At 43.2% G+C, this 21,865-nt stretch overlaps 1 protein-coding gene across 8 annotated transcripts in view; it reads left to right on the top strand.

Annotated features, from left to right (window-relative positions):
* The first annotated feature begins 239 nt into the window (after positions 1–239).
* The window catches only part of LOC5506883 (voltage-dependent T-type calcium channel subunit alpha-1G), a 37,471-nt gene continuing 15,845 nt past the window's right edge, over positions 240–21,865 (top strand). The window contains exons 1-14 of one of the 8 annotated variants that reach the window (XM_048719638.1): positions 243–482; positions 1,315–1,369; positions 3,631–4,106; positions 7,497–7,584; positions 11,052–11,206; positions 11,893–11,987; positions 12,489–12,660; positions 12,793–13,072; positions 17,351–17,443; positions 17,788–19,405; positions 19,681–19,934; positions 20,346–20,497; positions 20,669–20,966; positions 21,578–21,736. In XM_048719638.1, the coding sequence (XP_048575595.1) occupies positions 4,000–4,106; positions 7,497–7,584; positions 11,052–11,206; positions 11,893–11,987; positions 12,489–12,660; positions 12,793–13,072; positions 17,351–17,443; positions 17,788–19,405; positions 19,681–19,934; positions 20,346–20,497; positions 20,669–20,966; positions 21,578–21,736 (3,471 nt within the window). In that variant the 5' untranslated portion in view covers positions 243–482; positions 1,315–1,369; positions 3,631–3,999. Of the gene's footprint in view, positions 483–1,314; positions 1,381–1,441; positions 2,641–3,630; positions 4,107–7,496; positions 7,585–10,702; positions 10,709–11,051; positions 11,207–11,892; positions 11,988–12,488; positions 12,661–12,792; positions 13,073–16,230; positions 16,239–17,182; positions 17,200–17,350; positions 17,444–17,787; positions 19,406–19,680; positions 19,935–20,345; positions 20,498–20,668; positions 20,967–21,577; positions 21,737–21,865 lie in introns of those variants that run through there. The other 7 variants (XM_032375343.2, XM_032375345.2, XM_032375342.2 and 4 more) reach the window with 7 other exon arrangements.

The following is a 21,865-nucleotide window of genomic DNA, read 5'->3' as shown; positions in this document are numbered from 1 at the left end:
AAACAGACGATAGTTTGAGAGTGAGATATTGCCCCTAGAAACAGACGATAGTTTGAGAGTGAAAGACATCTCTCGGGAAATTGTCAAGTCCACTAATTCCTTGTTATAAACTCTCGTATTTCCATATTTGCTATGTTCATCTGAGACGCGCCTTAATCTCTCACGATATGTTGTCATGTCGAGCTGCTATTTACCCTTCCATTATACGCATAATGGGTTTTTGTTGTTTTGGTGAAATTAGACGTATTCTATTCTAGCGCATAATAACTATCCTGTCCCTTCCGCTCTATAAATTAAATAGTGGGTATGTATTCAGAAGAAGTGTTTTGCATACGAGCGATGTTATAGTGGTGTAGCCTGGATACAATCTCTCGCAAACTCTAGAAACGGACACAATACTTGGATAAAGGCGATAAATGAAACAGCGTGCATGTAGCAAAGGCTGCCTGGGAGATGATGAGTAAACAAAGACGACTTTCAAGGTAATGTCGTGGGTATAAAGTTGAAAAATAATCTTGCTTTCGTAATATTTTATAACAACCTGAACTTCTTTTGCTGATTAAGTACATTGACAAAAATGTTTATAAACGAGGTTTTCTCTTTTAAAGTTTCACTTCTAGAGATAAAGTTAAATGGATGCTATTTTTTAGTTACATGGAAAAGTGTCTTATTCGGCACTTTAAGAAAGGAATGAATCTTTGATATTGAAAAAAATTAACAAAGCAGCGTTTTAGGATTGTTGATGTTATTGTATAACAAACCGTTGAGATTTATCGATAGATTTGCAACAGAAATATAATTCAAAACCTGCAGTTCTGTTAATATGTTTACCATGTCGAGCTCAATATTTTATTTATTTCGGATGTTTTTTTCTATATAAAGTAACCAAAACATGACAAAAACATTGTGTCTTTATTGTATCAAACTTATTCAATTTTTTTCCATTTTTCCGCTACTTCCGTTTTTTAAGAAATACTAAATTTTCCTCGATGAAATCATAAGTCATATTTTTCCTTAAGAAACTCAAAACGCGTATCAAGTGTACAGTGTTGTAATCTAATTTGTAGGGTCCATGTTTTACTGGTTTAGATATTACCATCTTTTAAAGTTTAATTTAACATCACCTGGCGATGGCTTTTCATTTCTCTCCTCTCTCAGAAGAGAAAAAAGTCTTTCATCTCAAATATTTTATATCACATTTTGGCTTCCTATTTTCGTTTATTACATACTGTTTATTTTAAAAAGTATTTTTATGATTTAATATTTTCTTCGCTGCGATATTTATGGCCTTAAAATATTTTCCTCGACAATCAGGTCACGTGATGACTAACAGACACGTAATGGATCAAGAAATGTGCGAAGGGATTGGGTACGAGTGAGGTAGATCTTATTTAGTATTTTGTACAGTTGTCCGTGTAAGGGTATACTAAAAGACAAATATTTACTAAAATAACCACTGCTTTGATCTCCTTATACAATGAAATTCTCTCGAGTTTCAAGCAAAATAATGCATTTTGGCTTCTTCAGTCAAAAACTTTGAAAGTTTTCTCTGGCCTACACCAAGCCATTTCACTGCAAGTCGTTGACCAATGGGGGCTAGGACGGCGTGACAGAGAATGACCCTTTAGTGCTTGGCGATCATTCCCAACTAGTTTCATGAAAAAGTCTAGACTCGGGAACAAACAGAAATCAACCGTTAACTTACAGTTAGGACACAGAAAGCGGGCCATGCTGAACAACTTTGACCAATCAGATTCGGCTTGAACCGTTAACATTTTGAAAATAAGTTCCAGCCAATCAGGTTAGGGTGTTCCCACGCTCAATCGACAGACAAAAATGGTCGACTACGCGTACGAGGTCAAAGAAACAACGTCAGGCGTTTCTCGTTGGCTGAACATTTTTTTTTTAATGTTTACGGTGTCACGCCCATCCTGATTGGTCAAAGTTGTTCGGCATGGCCCGCTTTCTGTGTCATCACTGTGATTCATATAATAGCAAACAGAGAAAGGTGAATTTATACTCCAACCGCCCCCATACTCGCTAGGTGGACCATAAACTCGATATTTCAATGGTTTGGTTTGCAGAGAACGGTTTAAAATCAGATATTAACACTTGTGGTCTAAATTAATTCCACTCTTAACGTTGCTGTACTCTCGTATCTTAAATTCCCTAAACAGAGGGCACAAAATGTGGTTCCGTTAATATTCTTAACTTGATTGAAGAAAGTCACAAGTGGAATTAGCATATTTTGGAAATCGCATACAACTGAAATATATTTTGCCAACAATAATAGCATTAACATTTCCTTTCCATAACTTTAACTATTTCTGATGTGCCTAGAATTATTGGAATTCTAAGATAATGGCCGCGCGTTTGACTGATTTTAAAGGACTTGTCAATTTTTATTGGAATAAGTGGGAAGTGGGTGCTTTCGGGCGCAGGTGCATACTGACCACTTGCAATCTCACCCACTTACTTATTGGAAGCGACTAGAAAATGTCTTCAATCATCATTAAGAGACAATATCCATATTTTTATGCCTTATGAATATATATATCATGATCACAGCTTGCCTTTGCTTTTGAAAGCAGCCGATTCGTGAGGAGTTTATACCACGTTTCACAACGAGAGAAGAATGAGGTTTGTTTAGTAAAGCGTAAAGCGTAAGACCCCCTTTAGATACGTGCGTCAATCAAACGTCAATCTAGCTTGATTGTATTTGATTTTGGGTGTTTGATGAAGTTTAGGCATGGCTACTTTTCAAAGGGGGAATACACAATTTTATCCTAACACTCTGCCCCTGGGCCACTCAAATTAGCGTTAAAAAATCACTACCCCTCGAGCTTTGAGCGTATACTTGGTATCTCAAAGTAGATTTCTTGATGGATAATTCGTCACTAAAAATCTTCAGACTCTACCTAGGATTATTGATTGAGAGAGTTATCTCGAGTGGAGTAGGGAAAATAAACCAACACGAGGCGGTAATAGTATGTTTTACGACTCTGTGAAAGCAAAGTCGTTTCGCTGCCGTTTTGAGCGTTGGCTTTTGGCTCCACGATCCTTATGTTGATTTCTTTCCTTGATTTCACCACAGGCAGACCAAGAGTGGAGTGTTTTTATTAAGCCGCTGTGGGTGGCGTTCTGTGGTTGTGTTCGTTCTAGCAGGCCTTGGATTGCTTTGCCGCGAAAAAGAGCCCGATGACCTCTCTGCTGCCCTTAGGCCGAGAGGGGCTGGGTATAGACCACAGGAAACCAGTTCTCCTAATGATGGGCTCCCTCTGTGATGTGCGCTCCTGATGGTGGGCTCCCTGTGTTGTGCGCTCTTAGTGATGGGCTCTCTATGTCATGCGCTCCTGTGATGGGCTCCCTGTGTTGTGCGCTCTTAGTGATGGGCTCTCTATGTCATGCGCTCCTGTGATGGGCTCTTGTTGTGCGCTCCTAACAATGGGCTTCCTGTGTTGTGCGCTCCTTGTGATAGGCTCCCTGTGTTGTACAAATCCAACCTACAGAAAATACGTTCTCCGCGAGGATTCTAGGAGTGACCTGATAAATGTGTCTTTATTTCTTGTTGACGCGATTGAGGCCATGTGGCCGCGTAACACGTGAATAATTTCCATTTTATTTGTATAGGCGATGCAGCTTCAATTCGTGAGCGATCAGGAAATCACTATCTGTCAATCATGAGGCTATGAGCCAGTCAAAATACTTAACCACGCGATAGGCCAACGTCACCACGCAAAAACCAATGAAAACGAGTCAACGCACAATGGGCCAATCAGAACACATCATTACGGCTTCTGGGACGAAAGTCGGCAATCAGAGTGCGGCCTACGGCACAAGTCACGGCTCACAGCATAATTTACACAGCCGAGCATTAACATAGCGGGATCCGCGGGACTCGAAGCCACTCGTCAACCCTAACCTGTGTGGCGAAGGGGTTACTCGTATCCATGGTAACAGGAGCACACATACTGGGAAAGATCTCTCAGTGCAACAAGCATGAGTAGCGACGGTAGCCAAGCCATGGATGTGGAGGTGACGGCGTTCTTATTCTTGGGGGAGAACACCATTCCAAGAAAATGGCTCATTCGACTCTACCGCTGGCCATATCCTTTGTAAAGTTTCCAAGAAACTAACTTCTTAGAATATTCCATGTTTAATTTCGTTTTTTTTCTAGAGGTTATTTTTTTATCGCATTTGCATTTTCTGTTGAACGTTTCTCGTAGACGAATTTCGTATCCTGTGAGCGGAAAACCGTCTACTTCATCAGTATTTTCCAAGCGTTCTCTGTAGCTAGCTCAAATCAATTTGTCTTTTTGCTTACATCAGCCAGTTTGATGGTCTATGATTCGGGGCGGATAATTCTCTATATAATTAAAAAACGCAAAATACATCAACGAGTTCTAACGGTCGTTTATAAAATCATCCTTCTTTTTAGGAGAAAATTAAATGGTTAACATGAATTCTTGCTTTAATTTAGGAACGATAATTTCTAACCAGTACTAAAGCTCAATCGTGTGATTTCTATACAAAATCTATACAAAGTTGATATTTGCGCTTAGTAGAGTTACTATGCTGAACGTGAACTGATATTTTATGCCTGATTTTAGAATGAGGATTAGGTAAACTGTGTTAAAAAAATATGATAGTCCCTATCCTATTAAACAGTACTGCGGCACGATTGTCCACTTTTTATTACTAGAAAAAAACAAACTGCAGTTGTTGATATTTTTCTAACCAAATTATCACTCTGTTAATTTACAATAAAAAGTTTTCCCTAGGACATAGTCTTCTGCAAAGAATAGCTTTCTGGAATTCATTTCGATTAATAGCAGGACTAGTGGCAGCTGCATATCGAGGAAGCCCGATATTCTACCTACTCCCTTTCTCAAGGTGACCCTAAAAATCACCTAGCAAAAATCAGCTTATTTTTCTCCCGTGAAAATCGACTAAATTGTTTGTAATTGGCGTTTTTGGCTGCCTTCGTTTTTAACTCAATTTTTAATGCTGCCAAAATGAAACATAGCATTTCCTTATTTGCGATGTCTACTCCAGTTTTCTTCTATCAATATGCAAATGAGCTACGCAATCGGCTCCAAAATCGTATAAAAATCCACTTAAATTTTATTTTTGAAATAAAAAAAGTCTTTCAATCGTTTCCCGTTAATATAGTAATAGGGGTTATATTATCTTAGGCTTGTCTTTTTTTGTTGTGTTTTATCTCGCTCTTATGTGATTCGTTGTAATGTATCACATATCAAAACAGCAGACTAGTTTCTGCTCATTTAACAAGCGGCGTCTTTCTCTTTTTCATTTGACATAAATACTCATCCATAATTACGCAGTCTTCGCCCATGCATAGCACCCGAACTAACATGGCATATATCAAAACGCATAAAAAACGCATTATTTATGTTATCCCTAAAAGCAAACGAGTAAACAAATCTGGTTTTAGATTAGGCCCTAAATAGGTTAAAAATTCTCTCATGTTCATTTCAATCCAATTATTTCACAATAATATTTACGCCATTTCGTTTTGTTTTTTCCGTCATTAGCGGCTCATCAAATGCTCCGATTTTAGTATTCTTAAATTAAATGTAGTAATGTTGATGAAAATGGCTTTTGCTTTGATAACTAATAGCATGATATCCAAAGACATGCCGTGAAGATTGTTGACTCAGGGCGAGTAGGAAGAAATTCATAATTCAATCGACAGCTAACCCTAAAGTAGCTCCATCAAGGTCATACAATGCAACCAGCACTCTGTTACTTATTTTCTTTACTTTAATTTTCTTGTTAGCTGTTGATTAGTCTACGCGTACTTCAAGTCTATCGTATCGAGGCATTATTTTTAGTAAGCCATTTAGCGCTAAGGGGATTGAGAGCTCTTCCCCTGCACACTTGATTACGAATACTTGCTTGAATCACTTACCGCCAAAAGGACGACAACACAGCGATAAATGCGTTTATTTTGGGCAGATAAATGCGATGATTATAATATTACGTGCTGACGTCGATGAAAGACCGACGAATCTTATAAATCTTTTTGAAGGAGTGATTTTTCGCCGCCTTAGTGGCCAGAAGTTCTAATTCTGATCTTGGGGATCTGCTTCCAGGAAAAAGATTATTTATCTGTACGTCGCGCAAGTTTTGCGCCATTAGCTTTTATTACTATTTTATATTTTTCAAGTTAGCATCAAGAAAGGAGGCGTTGTTAAGATAAAAAATGAATAAATAAAGGGAAACAGGTGCAATTTCCTAGTCTTAGAATATTCTATTTTTATTTGATTGGCCAGTTGTTTCGATCGTGTCTTTGTAGGTGAAACATTATTTTTGCGTTTCCACTTGTCCTTTACAAAAGCTTGGAGAACGAATTCACTCACTGCTCAGTTTTATTTTGAATATTCGACCAATTAAGGCAATAGAAGCTATTTTAATGCTAAAGAAGTCCCCAATAGTTACTAATTGAATCAGGGATCTTTTTTTAAAGACTTGTTTCCTTGTTATAGCCTTGAATGATTGAATTGTTTTTCACTTTTTGTGTTAATAAACTTAAGCACAATACTCAGCTTTTCATCCGATTTCTAATGAACCCACTTTTCACCTGTATCAGGTAATCGAGTTTTCCCGTTTTAAAGATAGCCTGTCAATAACACTCTTTGTATTTAATATTCGCAGTAATTTTTTGGAAAGGATGTTTACTAAAACTAGCAAATTTTAAACTTATCATAAACATACAATATGAGATACAAATGTTCGATACAATATGATGAAGCCAGTCAAAAATGGGATCTGAGGATTTTGGCAGATTACGGATTTCGACAAAAAATTGCCGCGGATCTACAGTGAATTAGACTGTAGATTATTATCCGGATAACAAATACTTGGAAATTGCACCGATTGAAGTAAAAAACAAAAGGGTGAGACGTTCATGACTAATATAGATGCGGCAAAAGTAGCGATTTCCAGAGTAACAGTGCTTTTTTATATTGATGTCTAATTTTCAGTTGAGGATGGACCTTATTTTTTTAGCATTTTAAGGTTAAATATGTTCTTAGCGATGTTCTTGAATTATGTATGTAAATATATTATACCCAATAAAGTATTAGGTAAAGAATGCATCATGATTAGGGTGAGAGGGCAATGCATCTTGGGAAGGGTTTGTTAGCAATGCAACATGGTTAGGGTGAGAGGGCAATGCATCTTGGGAAGGGTTTGTTAGCAATGCATCATGGTTAGGATGAGAGGGCAATGCATCTTGGGAAGGGTTTGTTAGCAATGCATCATGGTTAGGGTGAGAGGGCAATGCATCTTGGGAAGGGGTGAGAGCAATATATCTTGGGAAGGGTGTGTTAGCAAAGCATCATGACTAGGTTGAGAGAGTAATGTATCATGAGTAGGGCAAGAGAGCAATGCATGCTGGTCAGAGCGAAAGAGCAATGCATCATGGGGAGAGCGAGGAAGTGTCTTGTTTGTTTTCCTTAACTGATGGTCACGTGGTTTGAGCGGATTAGCATGGTCATTATTCTGGTTAACTGCATCACACTCGCTATGTACGATCCACTCGACAAACGGTGTGAGAAGGTAAGAGCACACTCCCTCGTAGCGACGTTAGAAGGTAAGAGCACACTCCCTCGTAGCGATGTGAGAAGGTAAGAGCACACTCACTCATAGCGGTGTGAGAAGGTAACAGCACACTCCCTCACAGCAATGGGAGAAGGTAAGAACACACTCCCTCGTAGCGACGTTGAAGGTAAGAGCACACTCCCTCATAGCGATGTGAGAAGGTAAGAGCACACTCACTCATAGCGGTGTGAGAAGGTAAGAACACATTCCCTCGTAGCGATGTGAGAAGGTAAGAGCACACTCACTCACAGCAATGGGAGAAGGTAAGAGCACACTCCCTCATAGCGGTGTGAGAAGGTAAGAGCACACTCCCTCGTAGCGATGAGAGAAGGTAAGAGCACACTCCCTCACAGCAATGGGAGAAGGTAAGAGCACACTCCCTCATAGCGATGTGAGACGGTAAGAGCACACTCCCTCATAGCGGTGTGAGAAGGTAAGAACACACTCCCTCGTAGCGGTGTGAGAAGGTAAGAGCACACTCCCTCGTAGCGGTGTGAGAAGGTAAGAGCACACTCCCTCGTAGCGGGGCGAGAAGGTAAGAGCACACTCCCTCGTAGCGGTGCGAGAAGGTAAGAGCACACCCCCTCGTAGCGATGAGAGAAGGTAAGAGCACATTCCCTCGTAGCGATGAGAGAAGGTAAGAGCACACTCCCTCGTAACGGTGCGAGAAGGTAAGAGCACACTCCCTCGTAACGGTGCGAGAAGGTAAGAGCACACTCCCTCGTAGCGATGAGATAAGGTGAGAGCACACTCCCTCGTAGCGGTGTGAGAAGGTAAGAGCACACTCCCTCGTAGCGGGGCGAGAGGGTAAGAGCACACTCCCTCGTAGCGGTGTGAGAAGGTAAGAGCACACTCCCTCGTAGCGGTGTGAGAAGGTAAGAACACACTCCCTCGTAGCGGTGTGAGAAGGTAAGAGCACATTCCCTCGTAGCGGGGCGAGAAGGTAAGAGCACACTCCCTCGTAGCGATGTGAGAAGGTAAGAGCACACTCCCTCATAGCAATGTGAGAAGTAAGAGCACACTCCCTCATAGCGACGTGAGAAGGTAAGAGCACACTCCCTCATAGCGGTGTGAGAAGGTAAGAACACACTCCCTCGTAGCGATGTGAGAAGGTAAGAGCACACTCCCTCATAGCAATGTGAGAAGGTAAGAACACACTCCCTCGTAGCGGTGTGAGAAGGTAAGAACACATTCCCTCGTAGCGATGAGAGAAGGTAAGAGCACACTCCCTCATAGCAATATGAGAAGTAAGAGCACACTCCCTCGTAGCGGTGTGAGAAGGTAAGAGCACACTCCCTCGTAGCGGTGTGAGAAGGTAAGAGCACATTCCCTCGTAGCGATGAGAGAAGGTAAGAGCACACTCCCTCGTAACGGTGCGAGAAGGTAAGAGCACACTCCCTCGTAGCGATGAGATAAGGTAAGAACACACTCCCTCGTAGCGGGGCGAGAAGGTAAGAGCACACTCCCTCGTAGCGACGTGAGAAGGTAAGAGCACACTCCCTCATAGCAATGTGAGAAGTAAGAGCACACTCCCTCATAGCGACGTGAGAAGGTAAGAGCACACTCCCTCATAGCGGTGTGAGAAGGTAAGAACACACTCCCTCGTAGCGATGTGAGAAGGTAAGAGCACACTCCCTCGTAGCGATGTGAGAAGGTAAGAGCACACTCCCTTGTAGCGGTGTGAGAAGGTAAGAACACACTCCCTCGTAGCGATGTGAGAAGGTAAGAGCACACTCCCTTGTAGCGGTGTGAGAAGGTAAGAACACACTCCCTCGTAGCGATGTGAGAAGGTAAGAGCACACTCCCTCATAGCAATGTGAGAAGGTAAGAACACACTCCCTCGTAGCGGTGTGAGAAGGTAAGAACACATTCCCTCGTAGCGATGAGAGAAGGTAAGAGCACACTCCCTCATAGCAATATGAGAAGTAAGAGCACACTCCCTCGTAGCGGTGTGAGAAGGTAAGAGCACACTCCCTCGTAGCGGGGCGAGAAGGTAAGAACACACTCCCTCGTAGCGGTGTGAGAAGGTAAGAGCACATTCCCTCGTAGCGGGGCGAGAAGGTAAGAGCACACTCCCTCGTAGCGGTGTGAGAAGGTAAGAGGATACTCCCTCATAGCAATGTGAGAAGTAAGAGCACACTCCCTCATAGCGATGTGAGAAGGTAAGAGCACACTCCCTCATAGCGGTGTGAGAAGGTAAGAGCACATTCCCTCGTAGCGGTGTGAGAAGGTAAGGGCACACTCCCTCGTAACGGTGTGAGAAGGTAAGAGCACACTCCCTCGTAGCGATGAGAGAAGGTAAGAGCACACTCCCTCGTAGCAATGTGAGAAGGTAAGGGCACAATCCCTCGTAGCAATGTGAGAAGGTAAGAGCACACCCCCTCGTAGCGATGAGAGAAGGTAAGAGCACATTCCCTCGTAGCGGTGTGAGAAGGTAAGAGCACACCCCCTCGTAGCGGTGTGAGAAGGTAAGAGCACACCCCCTCGTAGCGATGAGAGAAGGTAAGAGCACATTCCCTCGTAGCGATGAGAGAAGGTAAGAGCACACTCCCTCGTAGCGGTGTGAGAAGGTAAGGGCACACTCTCTCGTAGCGATGAGAGAAGGTAAGAACACACTCCCTCGTAGCGGTGTGAGAAGGTAAGAACACATTCCCTCGTAGCGATGAGAGAAAAGTAAAAACATACTCCCTCGTAGAGGTGTGAGAAGGTAAGGGCACACTCTGTCGTAGCGGTGTGAGAAGGTAAAAACACACTCCCTCGTAACGGTGTGAGAAGGTAAGAGCACATTCCCTCGTAGCGATGAGAGAAGGTAAGAGCACACTCCCTCGTAGCGGTGTGAGAAGGTAAGGGCACACTCCCTCGTAGCGATGAGAGAAGGTAAGAGCACACTCCCTCGTAGCGGTGTGAGAAGGTAAGAACACATTCCCTCGTAGCGATGAGAGAAAAGTAAAAACACACTCCCTCGTAGAGGTGTGAGAAGGTAAGGGCACACTCCCTCGTAGCGGTGTGAGAAGGTAAGAGCACACTCCCTCGTAGCGATGACAAAAGGTAAGAGCACACTCTGTCGTAGCGGTGTGAGAAGGTAAAAACACACTCCCTCGTAGCGGTGTGAGAAGGTAAGAGCACACTCCCTTGTAGCGGTGTGAGAAGGTAAGAGCACACTCCCTCGTAGCGATGAGAGAAGGTAAGAGCACACTCTGTCGTAGCGGTGTGCTGAGAAAGTAAGATTCCTTGATTTACCCTGACATAAAATCGTCATATTCTTTTAAAGGCCCAGCACTTTCGTGGCCACTCGTCCATCCCTCTTCCTCCCACCCGCCCATCCCCCATTAAGCGTGCTTGCTCTTGCGTTCCAATGAGAATCGGTCAAATTCCGTGCGCTTGGGTCCTGGTGACAACCTAACACATTATAACTATTATCCAAGGTTCGATGCAACGTTCTCGAGAAATTCGAGTTTTTCATCTTTGGCTTCTTCTTGCTGGAAATGGTCGTCAAGATGGTTGCTATGGGCGTTTTTGGTAGCCATGGTTACCTACAAGACACGTGGAACAAACTGGACTTTGTCATCATTGTAATGGGGTATGTAGTCACGTGATCTCTCTTGTCATCATTGAAATGGGGTATGTAGTCACGCGATCACTTTTCATCATTGTAATGGGGTATGTAGTCACGCGATCACTTTTCATCATTGAAATGGGGTATGTAGTCACGCGATCACTTTTCATCATTGTAGTGGGGTATGTAGTCACGTGATCACTTTTCATCATTGTAATGGGGTATGTAGTCACGTGATCACTTTTCATCATTGTAATGGGGTATGTAGTCACGCGATCACTTTTCATCATTGTAATGGGGTATGTAGTCACGTGATCCCTCTTGCCATCATTGAAATGGGGTATGTAGTCACGCGATCACTTTAAATCATTGTAATGGGGTATGTAGTCACGTGATCTCTCTTGTCATCATTGAAATGGGGTATGTAGTCACGCGATCACTTTTCATCATTGTAATGGGGTATGTAGTCACGCGATCACTTTTCATCATTGAAATGGGGTATGTAGTCACGCGATCACTTTTCATCATTGTAATGGGGTATGTAGTCACGTGATCCCTCTTGTCTCTTAATCTCTCTTAATCTTTTCATCGTTTAATTGACTGTGCGATGTTTTTTAGTTAGGAAATTTTTAATCATCATAATTTCTGAATTTTTCTCCCATCCCGATTAATGCTTCGCGAGACAATCTTTTAAATGTTCATTTTTCCAGTGTTATCGAGAAGTCCCTCCAAGGAAGTGATTACCTGACCATCATCCGCGCTTTCCGAGTCCTTCGTCCATTACGCGCCATCAACAAAGTCCCAAGTAAGTCCCTCGATATAGAACAAAACGTGATTGGCTCATTTGATTGGATAAGCACAGGTAGTTATAAAATATCTCTTTATAGATATTTATGTTCTGAGCAAATGAGCCAATCACATGTCTGTCACACCTTTGTTCTTCGTTAAAACAGGCTCATAACCGGTTCTCAACCAGTTTCACCATGTGACTACATACCAAAACTTGAAGATGACTAATGCGCATGATCAACGGCATTCGATATCAGCTTACTAAAGGGTTTTTTTCCTACTGACACAAACAAACGAGAACGCGAAAGAGACAGAGACGTGACACGGATAATGAACTGACCGAAACCCCTGAAGTAGCCTATCACACGCCTTGTTCTATACACCTGTGCTTATCCAATCGAATCATTAGCTCAAGTGAAATAAGCCAATCAAATATATATTTCTGTATACCTGTGCTTATCCAATCAAATCAGTTGTTCTGATCAAATAAGCCAATCACACCCCTTGTTCTACGCAGGTATCCGTATCCTGGTGACGCTACTGCTGGACACTCTGCCCATGCTTGGGAACGTGCTCCTCCTCTCCTTCCTCGTGTTTTTCGTGTTCGGGATCATCGGGGTTCAGCTATGGCAGGGGAAACTCCGCAATCGCTGCTTCGCGTCAACCAATGACACGGCTTTACTGTTAAGGTGACCTAAAAGGAAGACTATTTAATCTCTTTGAAATGGGAATGAAATGGATAAGCATTCAATCTTTTTTAATATTCAGTATCTGAGCAAACACTTAAGCTTTATACTCTTGTGATATTCAATTTGTTTTAGCTTCAACCAGTCCGTATTTTACAAGCCCTCGTTCATCCAGCCTGACTTTGTGTGCAGTGGTCCTACTAATACGGGCATGACGAGCTGCCTAAGTGACATCCCTCATAGCTACCTACACGGCAGACAATGCACGCTACCACCCGAGAACCTGACCTCGAACTCCTCCAACTGTGCGGATTGGAATAGTCTATACAGGGACTGCAGGGAAGATGGACCGAATCCATTCTGGGGGACTATTTCCTTTGATAACATTGCTATTGCCTGGATGGTCATATTCCAGGTAATGATATCGGTATTCCCTGGATGGTCATATTCCAGGTAATGATATCGGTATTGCCTGGATGGTCATATTCCAGGTAATGATATCGGTATTGCCTGGATGGTCATATTCCAGGTAATGATATCGGTATTGCCTGGATGGTCATATTCCAGGTAATGATATCGGTATTGCCTGGATGGTCATATTCCAGGTAATGATGTCGATATTGCCTGGATGGTCATATTCCAGGTAATGATATCGCAATTCCCTGGATGGTCATATTCCAGGTAATGATATCGGTATTGCCTGGATGGTCATATTCCAGGTAATGATATCGGTATTGCCTGGATGGTCATATTCCAGGTAATGATATCGGTATTGCCTGGATGGTCATATTCCAGGTAATGATATCGGTATTGCCTGGATGGTCATATTCCAGGTAATGATATCGGTATTCCCTGGATGGTCATATTCCAGGTAATGATGTCGATATTGCCTGGATGGTCATATTCCAGGTAATGATATCGGTATTGCCTTGATGGTCATATTCCAGGTAATGATATCGGTATTGCCTTGATGGTCCCATATTTAAGGTAATGATATCGCTATTCCCTGGGTGGTCCCACATTCCAGGTAATGATATCGGTATTGCCTGGATGGTCATATTCCAGGTAATGATATCGGTATTCCCTGGATGGTCATATTCCAGGTAATGATATCGGTATTGCCTTGATGGTCATATTCCAGGTAATGATGACGGTATTGCCTGAATGGTCATATTCCAGGTAATGATATCGGTATTGCCTGGATGGTCATATTCCAGGTAATGATATCGGTATTCCCTGGATGGTCATATTCCAGGTAATGATATCGGTATTCCCTGGATGGTCATATTCCAGGTAATGATATCGGTATTGCCTTGATGGTCATATTCCAGGTAATGATATCGGTATTCCCTGGATGGTCATATTCAAGGTAATGATATCGGTATTGCCTGGATGGTCATATTTCAGGTAATGATATCGCTATTCCCTGGGTGGTCCCACATTCCAGGTAATGATATCGGTATTCCCTGGATGGTCATATTCCAGGTAATGATATCGGTATTCCCTGGATGGTCATATTCCAGGTAATGATATCGGTATTCCCTGGATGGTCATATTCCAGGTAATGATATCGGTATTGCCTTGATGGTCATATTCCAGGTAATGATATCGGTATTGCCTTGATGGTCATATTCCAGGTAATGATATCGGTATTCCCTGGATGGTCATATTCCAGGTATTGATGTCGGTATTGCCTGGATGGTCATATTCCAGGTAATGATATCAGTATTGCCTGGATGGTCATATTCCAGGTAATGATATCGGTATTCCCTGGATGGTCATATTCCAGGTAATGATATCGGTATTGCCTTGATGGTCATATTCCAGGTAATGATATCGGTATTGCCTTGATGGTCATATTCCAGGTAATGATATCGGTATTGCCTGGATGGTCATATTCCAGGTAATGATATCGGTATTGCCTGGATGGTCATATTCCAGGTAATGATATCGGTATTCCCTGGATGGTCATATTCCAGGTAATGATATCGGTATTGCCTGGATGGTCATATTCCAGGTAATGATATCGGTATTGCCTGGATGGTCATATTCCAGGTAATGATATCGGTATTGCCTGGATGGTCATATTCCAGGTAATGATATCGGTATTGCCTTGATGGTCATATTCCAGGTAATGATATCGGTATTCCCTGGATGGTCATATTCCAGGTAATGATATCGGTATTGCCTGGATCGTCATATTCCAGGTAATGATATCGGTATTGCCTGGATGGTCATATTCCAGGTAATGATATCGGTATTGCCTGGGTGGTCCCATATTCCAGGTAATGATATCGGTGTTGCCTTGATGGTCATATTCCAGGTAATGATATCGGTATTCCCTGGATGGTCATATTCCAGGTAATGATATCGGTATTCCCTGGATGGTCATATTCCAGGTAATGATATCGGTATTCCCTGGATGGTCATATTCCAGGTAATGATATCGGTATTCCCTGGATGGTCATATTCCAGGTAATGATATCGGTATTGCCTGGATGGTCATATTCCAGGTAATGATATCGGTATTGCCTGGATGGTCATATTCCAGGTAATGATATCGGTATTCCCTGGATGGTCATATTCCAGGTAATGATATCGGTATTCCCTGGATGGTCATATTCCAGGTAATGATATCGGTATTGCCTTGATGGTCATATTCCAGGTAATGATATCGGTATTGCCTAGATGGTCATATTCCAGGTAATGATATCGGTATTCCCTGGATGGTCATATTCCAGGTAATGATATCGGTATTGCCTGGTTGGTCCCATATTCCAGGTAATGATATCGGTATTCCCTGGATGGTCATATTCAAGGTAATGATATCGGTATTCCCTGGATGGTCATATTCCAGGTAATGATATCGGTATTCCCTGGATGGTCATATTCCAGGTAATGATATCGGTATTGCCTTGATGGTCATATTCCAGGTAATGATATCGGTATTCCCTGGATGGTCATATTCAAGGTAATGATATCGGTATTGCCTGGTTGGTCCCATATTCCAGGTAATGATATCGGTATTCCCTGGATGGTCATATTCCAGGTAATGATATCGGTATTCCCTGGATGGTCATATTCCAGGTAATGATATCGGTATTCCCTGGATGGTCATATTCCAGGTAATGATATCGGTATTCCCTGGATGGTCATATTCCAGGTAATGATATCGGTATTGCCTGGATGGTCATATTCCAGGTAATGATATCGGTATTGCCTGGATGGTCATATTCCAGGTAATGATATCGGTATTCCCTGGATGGTCATATTCCAGGTAATGATATCGCTATTCCCTGGATGGTCATATTCCAGGTAATGATATCGGTATTGCCTTGATGGTCATATTCCAGGTAATGATATCGGTATTGCCTGGATGGTCATATTCCAGGTAATGATATCGGTATTCCCTGGATGGTCATATTTCAGGTAATGATATCGGTATTGCCTTGATGGTCATATTCCAGGTAATGATATCGGTATTGCCTGGATGGTCATATTTCAGGTAATGATATCGGTATTCCCTAGATGGTCATATTTCAGGTAATGATATCGGTATTGCCTGGATGGTCATATTCCAGGTAATGATATCGGTATTGCCTGGATGGTCATATTCCAGGTAATGATATCGGTATTCCCTGGATGGTCATATTCAAGGTAATGATATCGGTATTGCCTGGTGGTTCATGTTCCAGGTAATGATATCGGTATTGCCTTGATGGTCATATTCCAGGTAATGATATCGGTATTGCCTTGATGGTCATATTCCAGGTAATGATATCGGTATTCCCTGGATGGTCATATTCAAGGTAATGATATCGGTATTGCCTGGTGGTTCATGTTCCAGGTAATGATATCGGTATTGCCTGGTTGGTCCCATATTCCAAGAAATGATATCGGTATTGCCTGGATGGTCATATTTCAGGTAATGATATCGGTATTCCCTGGATGGTCATATTCCAGGTAATGATATCGGTATTGCCTGGTTGGTCCCATATTCCAAGAAATGATATCGGTATTGCCTGGATGGTCATATTTCAGGTAATGATATCGGTATTCCCTGGATGGTCATATTCCAGGTAATGATATCGGTATTGCCTGGATGGTCATATTTCAGGTAATGATATCGCTATTCCCTGGGTGGTCCCACATTCCAGGTAATGATATCGGTATTGCCTGGATGGTCATATTTCAGGTAATATCGCTATTCCCTGGGTGGTCCCACATTCCAGGTAATGATATCGGTATTCCCTGGATGGTCATATTCCAGGTAATGATATCGGTATTGCCTTGATGGTCCCATATTCAAGGTAATGATGTCGGTATTGCCTGGTGGTTCATGTTCCAGGTAATGATATCGGTATTGCCTGGATGGTCCCATATTCCAGGTAATGATGTCGATATTGCCTGGATGGTCATATTCAAGGTAATGATATTGGTATTGCCTGGTGGTTCATGTTCCAGGTAATAATATTGGTATTGCCTGGATGGTCCCATATTCCAGGTAATGATGTCGATAGTGCCTGGATGGTCATATTCCAGGTAATGATATCGGTATTGCCTGGAGGTCCCATATTCCAGGTAATGATGTCGGTATTGCCCGGATGGTCCCATATTCCAGTTAATGATATCGTTATTCCCTGGATGGGCATATCCAGGTAATGATGACGATAAATGATTATTATCATTTCAGGTTATCACTTTAGAAGGCTGGTCCGATGTCATGTATCTCGTGCAGGACACGCACAGCTTCTGGAATTGGATTTACTTCATCATTCTAATTGTGGTGAGATCATGAGAACATTAGGATGGTTGGATAATGATGAAGATGATACGTTAGGCGATGTGTTAGGTGATGTGTTAGCTGATGAGCTAGGTTATGTGTAAGGCGGTGTGTTAGCTGTTGAGCTAGTTGATGTGTTAGGTGATGTGTTAGGTTATGTGTTAGCTGATGTGTTAGGCGGTGTGTTAGCTGTTGAGCTAGGTGATGTGTTAGGTGATGTGTTAGGTTATGTGTTAGCTGATGTGTTAGGCGGTGTGTTAACTGTTGAGCTAGGTGATGTGTGTTAGGTTATGTGTTAGCTGCTTCATAAGCAGGCACATATCATTTGTTCTCTTCTCGTTTTACAGATTGGTGCTTTCTTTCTGGTCAATCTTTGCCTGGTCGTCATAACCATGCAATTCCAGGAAACCAAAGCACGAGAGATTGAACTCATGGAAGAGAACCGCCGACGACAACGATACCGGTCAAGCCGGTTTAGCTTGTCTTGTCTGGAAAAACTGCGCCGGACATTTTGTCCTGGTCGCTGCCAGGGGGAGCCAAAAGAACACATTCATCACCACCATCATCACATCTATCATCATCATCATTTCCACCATCATCTCTACGATTGCTACACTCCCTCCTCCCCAGGACTGGCACTCTCATCGGACGAGGACAAGTTTTTCGGACAGGACATTTGCCAACCGGACACCCTTCAGATCCCCGAGATAACAATAGATGAGGGTGATAGGAAGGCTTTCTTGCGCCCGCCAGAACAGCTGACATTATCTAGAAGGGAATCCGACACTTCGGTGTGTTCGCATTCCTTCTCGCTTCACGCCGAGGCGAAGTCGAGTGTTTCTATTGACGAGATCCTCACCACGTCGAGCGTGACTCTGACCGTCCCAGGATCCCCTTCGGGCTTTATTGCCGCTGCGCACACATCTGTTCGTGCCACTACGTCACTTCCGGAAGATAGTATCTTAAAAGAAAATAGGGCTTCTTTTCAAACGCGTGCGCAAGCTTTAGCGACCGCTGAGGTAAATGCCGATCAGAGGTGTTTGCGTGCTCAGGGAGCGAGACAACGGTCGAGGAACGCTGAAAGCAAAGAACGCATCCGCGAGAGCCCTACGCTCTCAGGCGCAAAAATACAAGGGACGTCACGCAATATTGAAGCTGTAAGTGTATGTAGCCCTGGTCTGTCACGGTCCTACACAGGAAGCCCAACAATTTCTGCTCGTTCTTATGAAATGACTGATAGCGAAGGGTTAATGTGTGACGTAAGCCCTTCATTACCTCGACTACGTGTAGTGTCTTGTCACGGCAGTCCTACCATGTCACGCAATGCAACTCCTACGGCGCAAAGTCCAAATTTATCACGAAGTAATGATCAAACTAATGAGTCACACAACGAGTCACGCGGCGAGAGCCCAAATCAGTCACGCCATTCACGGCGTTACAGCCAGCCTTTTGGGCTGAAGGAAGTTAACTGGACACGGAAAACATCTGAAAAACGACAAAAGAACCGACGGCTTGATCTCAAAGAGCTCGCCATCGAGGAGCTACAAGACGAGGAGCCAGAGAGCAAGTTCAGTCTTAGAAAATTCAGCATCAAAAATAAACAAAAAGGGGCTAAAAATAGCCTCAACGCATGTACGTCACGTGACGAGAGTAAAGTCACGCGTGCGCGATGGGGGTCTAGTGAGGACTTAACGCAGGATCTTAAACGCGATCTTCAGCTGAGTCTGTCGTCTGACAAGGGATCCCTGGACTCGCTATCAAAACATGCTGATATCAAACACGAGGGGAGGATCAAAAGCACTGATAACGGCATGCCCTCCAAGGTCCCGCGGGATGCCTCGAGGGACAAGCAGAAGAGCAGTGATAAGGTCACCTCTTCCAAGTGGGACATGCTACGGGATGCCTCGCGGGACGCGGGTGACTTCTTCTTGAATAGAAATGCTGTGAAAGGAGACATGTTTCAAGGTAAAGAATTTTAGATCATTAAATCATTGGTCATTTTTAAAGATTTTATTTCTTCATTGTTCTCTCGTGTGACGGGTGCAGTTATTTCTGATTTTTTGTTTGTTTGATCATTTTCTAAGCGCATGCCCCTATTCGATTGAGTTCAAGCTTTCGAGGGATCACAACACATGTTTATGGCGTGATATATATACATATATATTTGAATCAGAAATGATTCCTAAATGTTACGAAAATTATAATGACACTGATGATGATGATGATGATGTTTTTCGCAGATGAACCCCTTGCCCTTGCCACAACCGATGTCGCCGAGCCCCGCCCAAACCCCTTCCTCCTAGATGATGACGTAGATGACAGTGTTTTCGATTTCCATCAAAGTGACTCCTATGACGTGTCTCGGGATATGGGCGTGGTACACAGGTTCCGCGCGTTTTGCCGGAGAATGGCGGAGAGCAGGCACTTCTCGAGACTGATAATGATAGCGATACTACTGAACATGATATGCATGGGGCTGGAACACCATAACCAGGTCAGATGATGCTGATGGTGGTGGTGATGATAGTGAAGATGATGATGATGATAGCGATACTACTGTACATGATATGTATGGGGCTTGAACACCATAACCAGGTCAGATGATGCTGACGGTGGTGGTGATGATAGTGAAGATGATGATGATGATAGCGATACTACTGTACATGATATGTATGGGGCTGGAACACCATAACCAGGTCAGGTGATGCTGACGGTGGTGGTTATGATAGTGAAAATGATGATAATGATAGCGATACTACTGTACATGATATGTATGGGGCTGGAACACCATAACCAGGTCAGATGATGCTGACGGTGGTGGTGATGATAGTGAAGATGATGATGATGATGATGATGATGCTGATGCTGATAATAATGACACTAATACTGAATGTGCTTCCTGTAGCCCCAGGCGCTCACGGTCACGCTGGAAAAGACCAACATCGTGTTCGTGACGATCTTCGTGCTTGAGATGATCATTAACGTCATCAGCTTTGGCATCATGGGATACCTTAGTCAGCTGCAGAACATCTTTGATGGATTTGTTGTCGTCCTCAGGTAGGTGTCTCATCAAATTGCACAGTCATGCACGAGAAACAATCATTCGGGTCGCTTTTCTTTGGTATGATCATATTCTTAGACAATGATTGCACACTTACTCATTTGATCGTTTATCGCTTATTGCTAAATATTTGCTATTAACATTATTCACATCCCCCCCATCCCTAGCGTGACCGAGCTCCTACTGGAAAATGGCTACGCGCGTCTCTCCGTGTTCCGTAGCATCCGTCTGTTGCGCATCTTTAAGCTGGTCCGTCCTGTCCGTTACCAGCTGCTGGTCGTGATCCGGACGATGACGAGTGTCGTGACGTTCTTTGGTCTTCTCTTTCTTTTCATGTTCGCCTTCGCCATACTCGGAATGAATCTGTTCGGCGGAGAATTCTATTTTCCAAACGCAGAGAACATTTCTGTTCCTGCGAGAACCAGCTTCGACTCGTTCCTCTGGGCCATGGTGACGGTATTTCAGGTAAGACGAGGTTGTACCCATGGTGACGGTATTTCAGGTAAGACGAGGTTGTACCCATGGTGACGGTATTTCAGGTAAGAAGAGGTTGTACCCATGGTGACGGTATTTCAGGTAAGACGAGGTTGTACCCATGGTGATGGTATTTCAGGTAAGACGAGGTTGTACTTATGGTGATGGTATTTCAGGTAAGACGAGGTTGTACCCATGGTGACGGTATTTCAGGTAAGACGAGGTTGTACCCATGGTGACGGTATTTCAGGTAAGACGAGGTTGTACCCATGGTGATGGTATTTCAGGTAAGACGAGGTTGTACTTATGGTGATGGTATTTCAGGTAAGACGAGGTTGTACCCATGGTGATGGTATTTCAGGTTAGACGAGGTTGTACCCATGGTGATGGTATTTCAGGTAAGACGAGGTTGTACCCATGGTGACGGTATTTCAGGTAAGACGAGGTTGTACCCATGGTGATGGTATTTCAGGTTAGGCGAGGGTCTTGCCATGGTGACGATGTTCCATATGAAAAAAAGATTATTGCCATGGTGACGGTGTATCAGGCAAGACGAGTGCCGCGCATGCGCACAAACTCGCTAATCTTTCTTTTCGGCGCAGATTTTGACTCAGGAGAACTGGAACCAAGTGATGTTCAAGGGAATGCGCGCTACGAGCTACTGGGCAGCTCTCTATTTTATCGCCCTGATGACCGTGGGCTATTATGTGTTATTCAACCTTCTAGTAGCGATCTTAGTGGAGGGGTTCACAAGCTCTGGGGTGGGTATTGCCCTTAACGATCAAAGATGACTCATCGTATTTTATCTTACATGAATTTGGTCAGTGTTTTGGTATCAGCAGTAATTTTATCAAGGCATTGTGTAATGTAAAATAGACTATGGTTTGCGT

This window comes from Nematostella vectensis, chromosome 12 (genome assembly GCF_932526225.1).
Source record: "Nematostella vectensis chromosome 12, jaNemVect1.1, whole genome shotgun sequence".
Classification (NCBI taxonomy): Eukaryota; Metazoa; Cnidaria; class Anthozoa; order Actiniaria; family Edwardsiidae; genus Nematostella; species Nematostella vectensis.
This window is presented reverse-complemented; position numbering and strand designations above follow the sequence as displayed.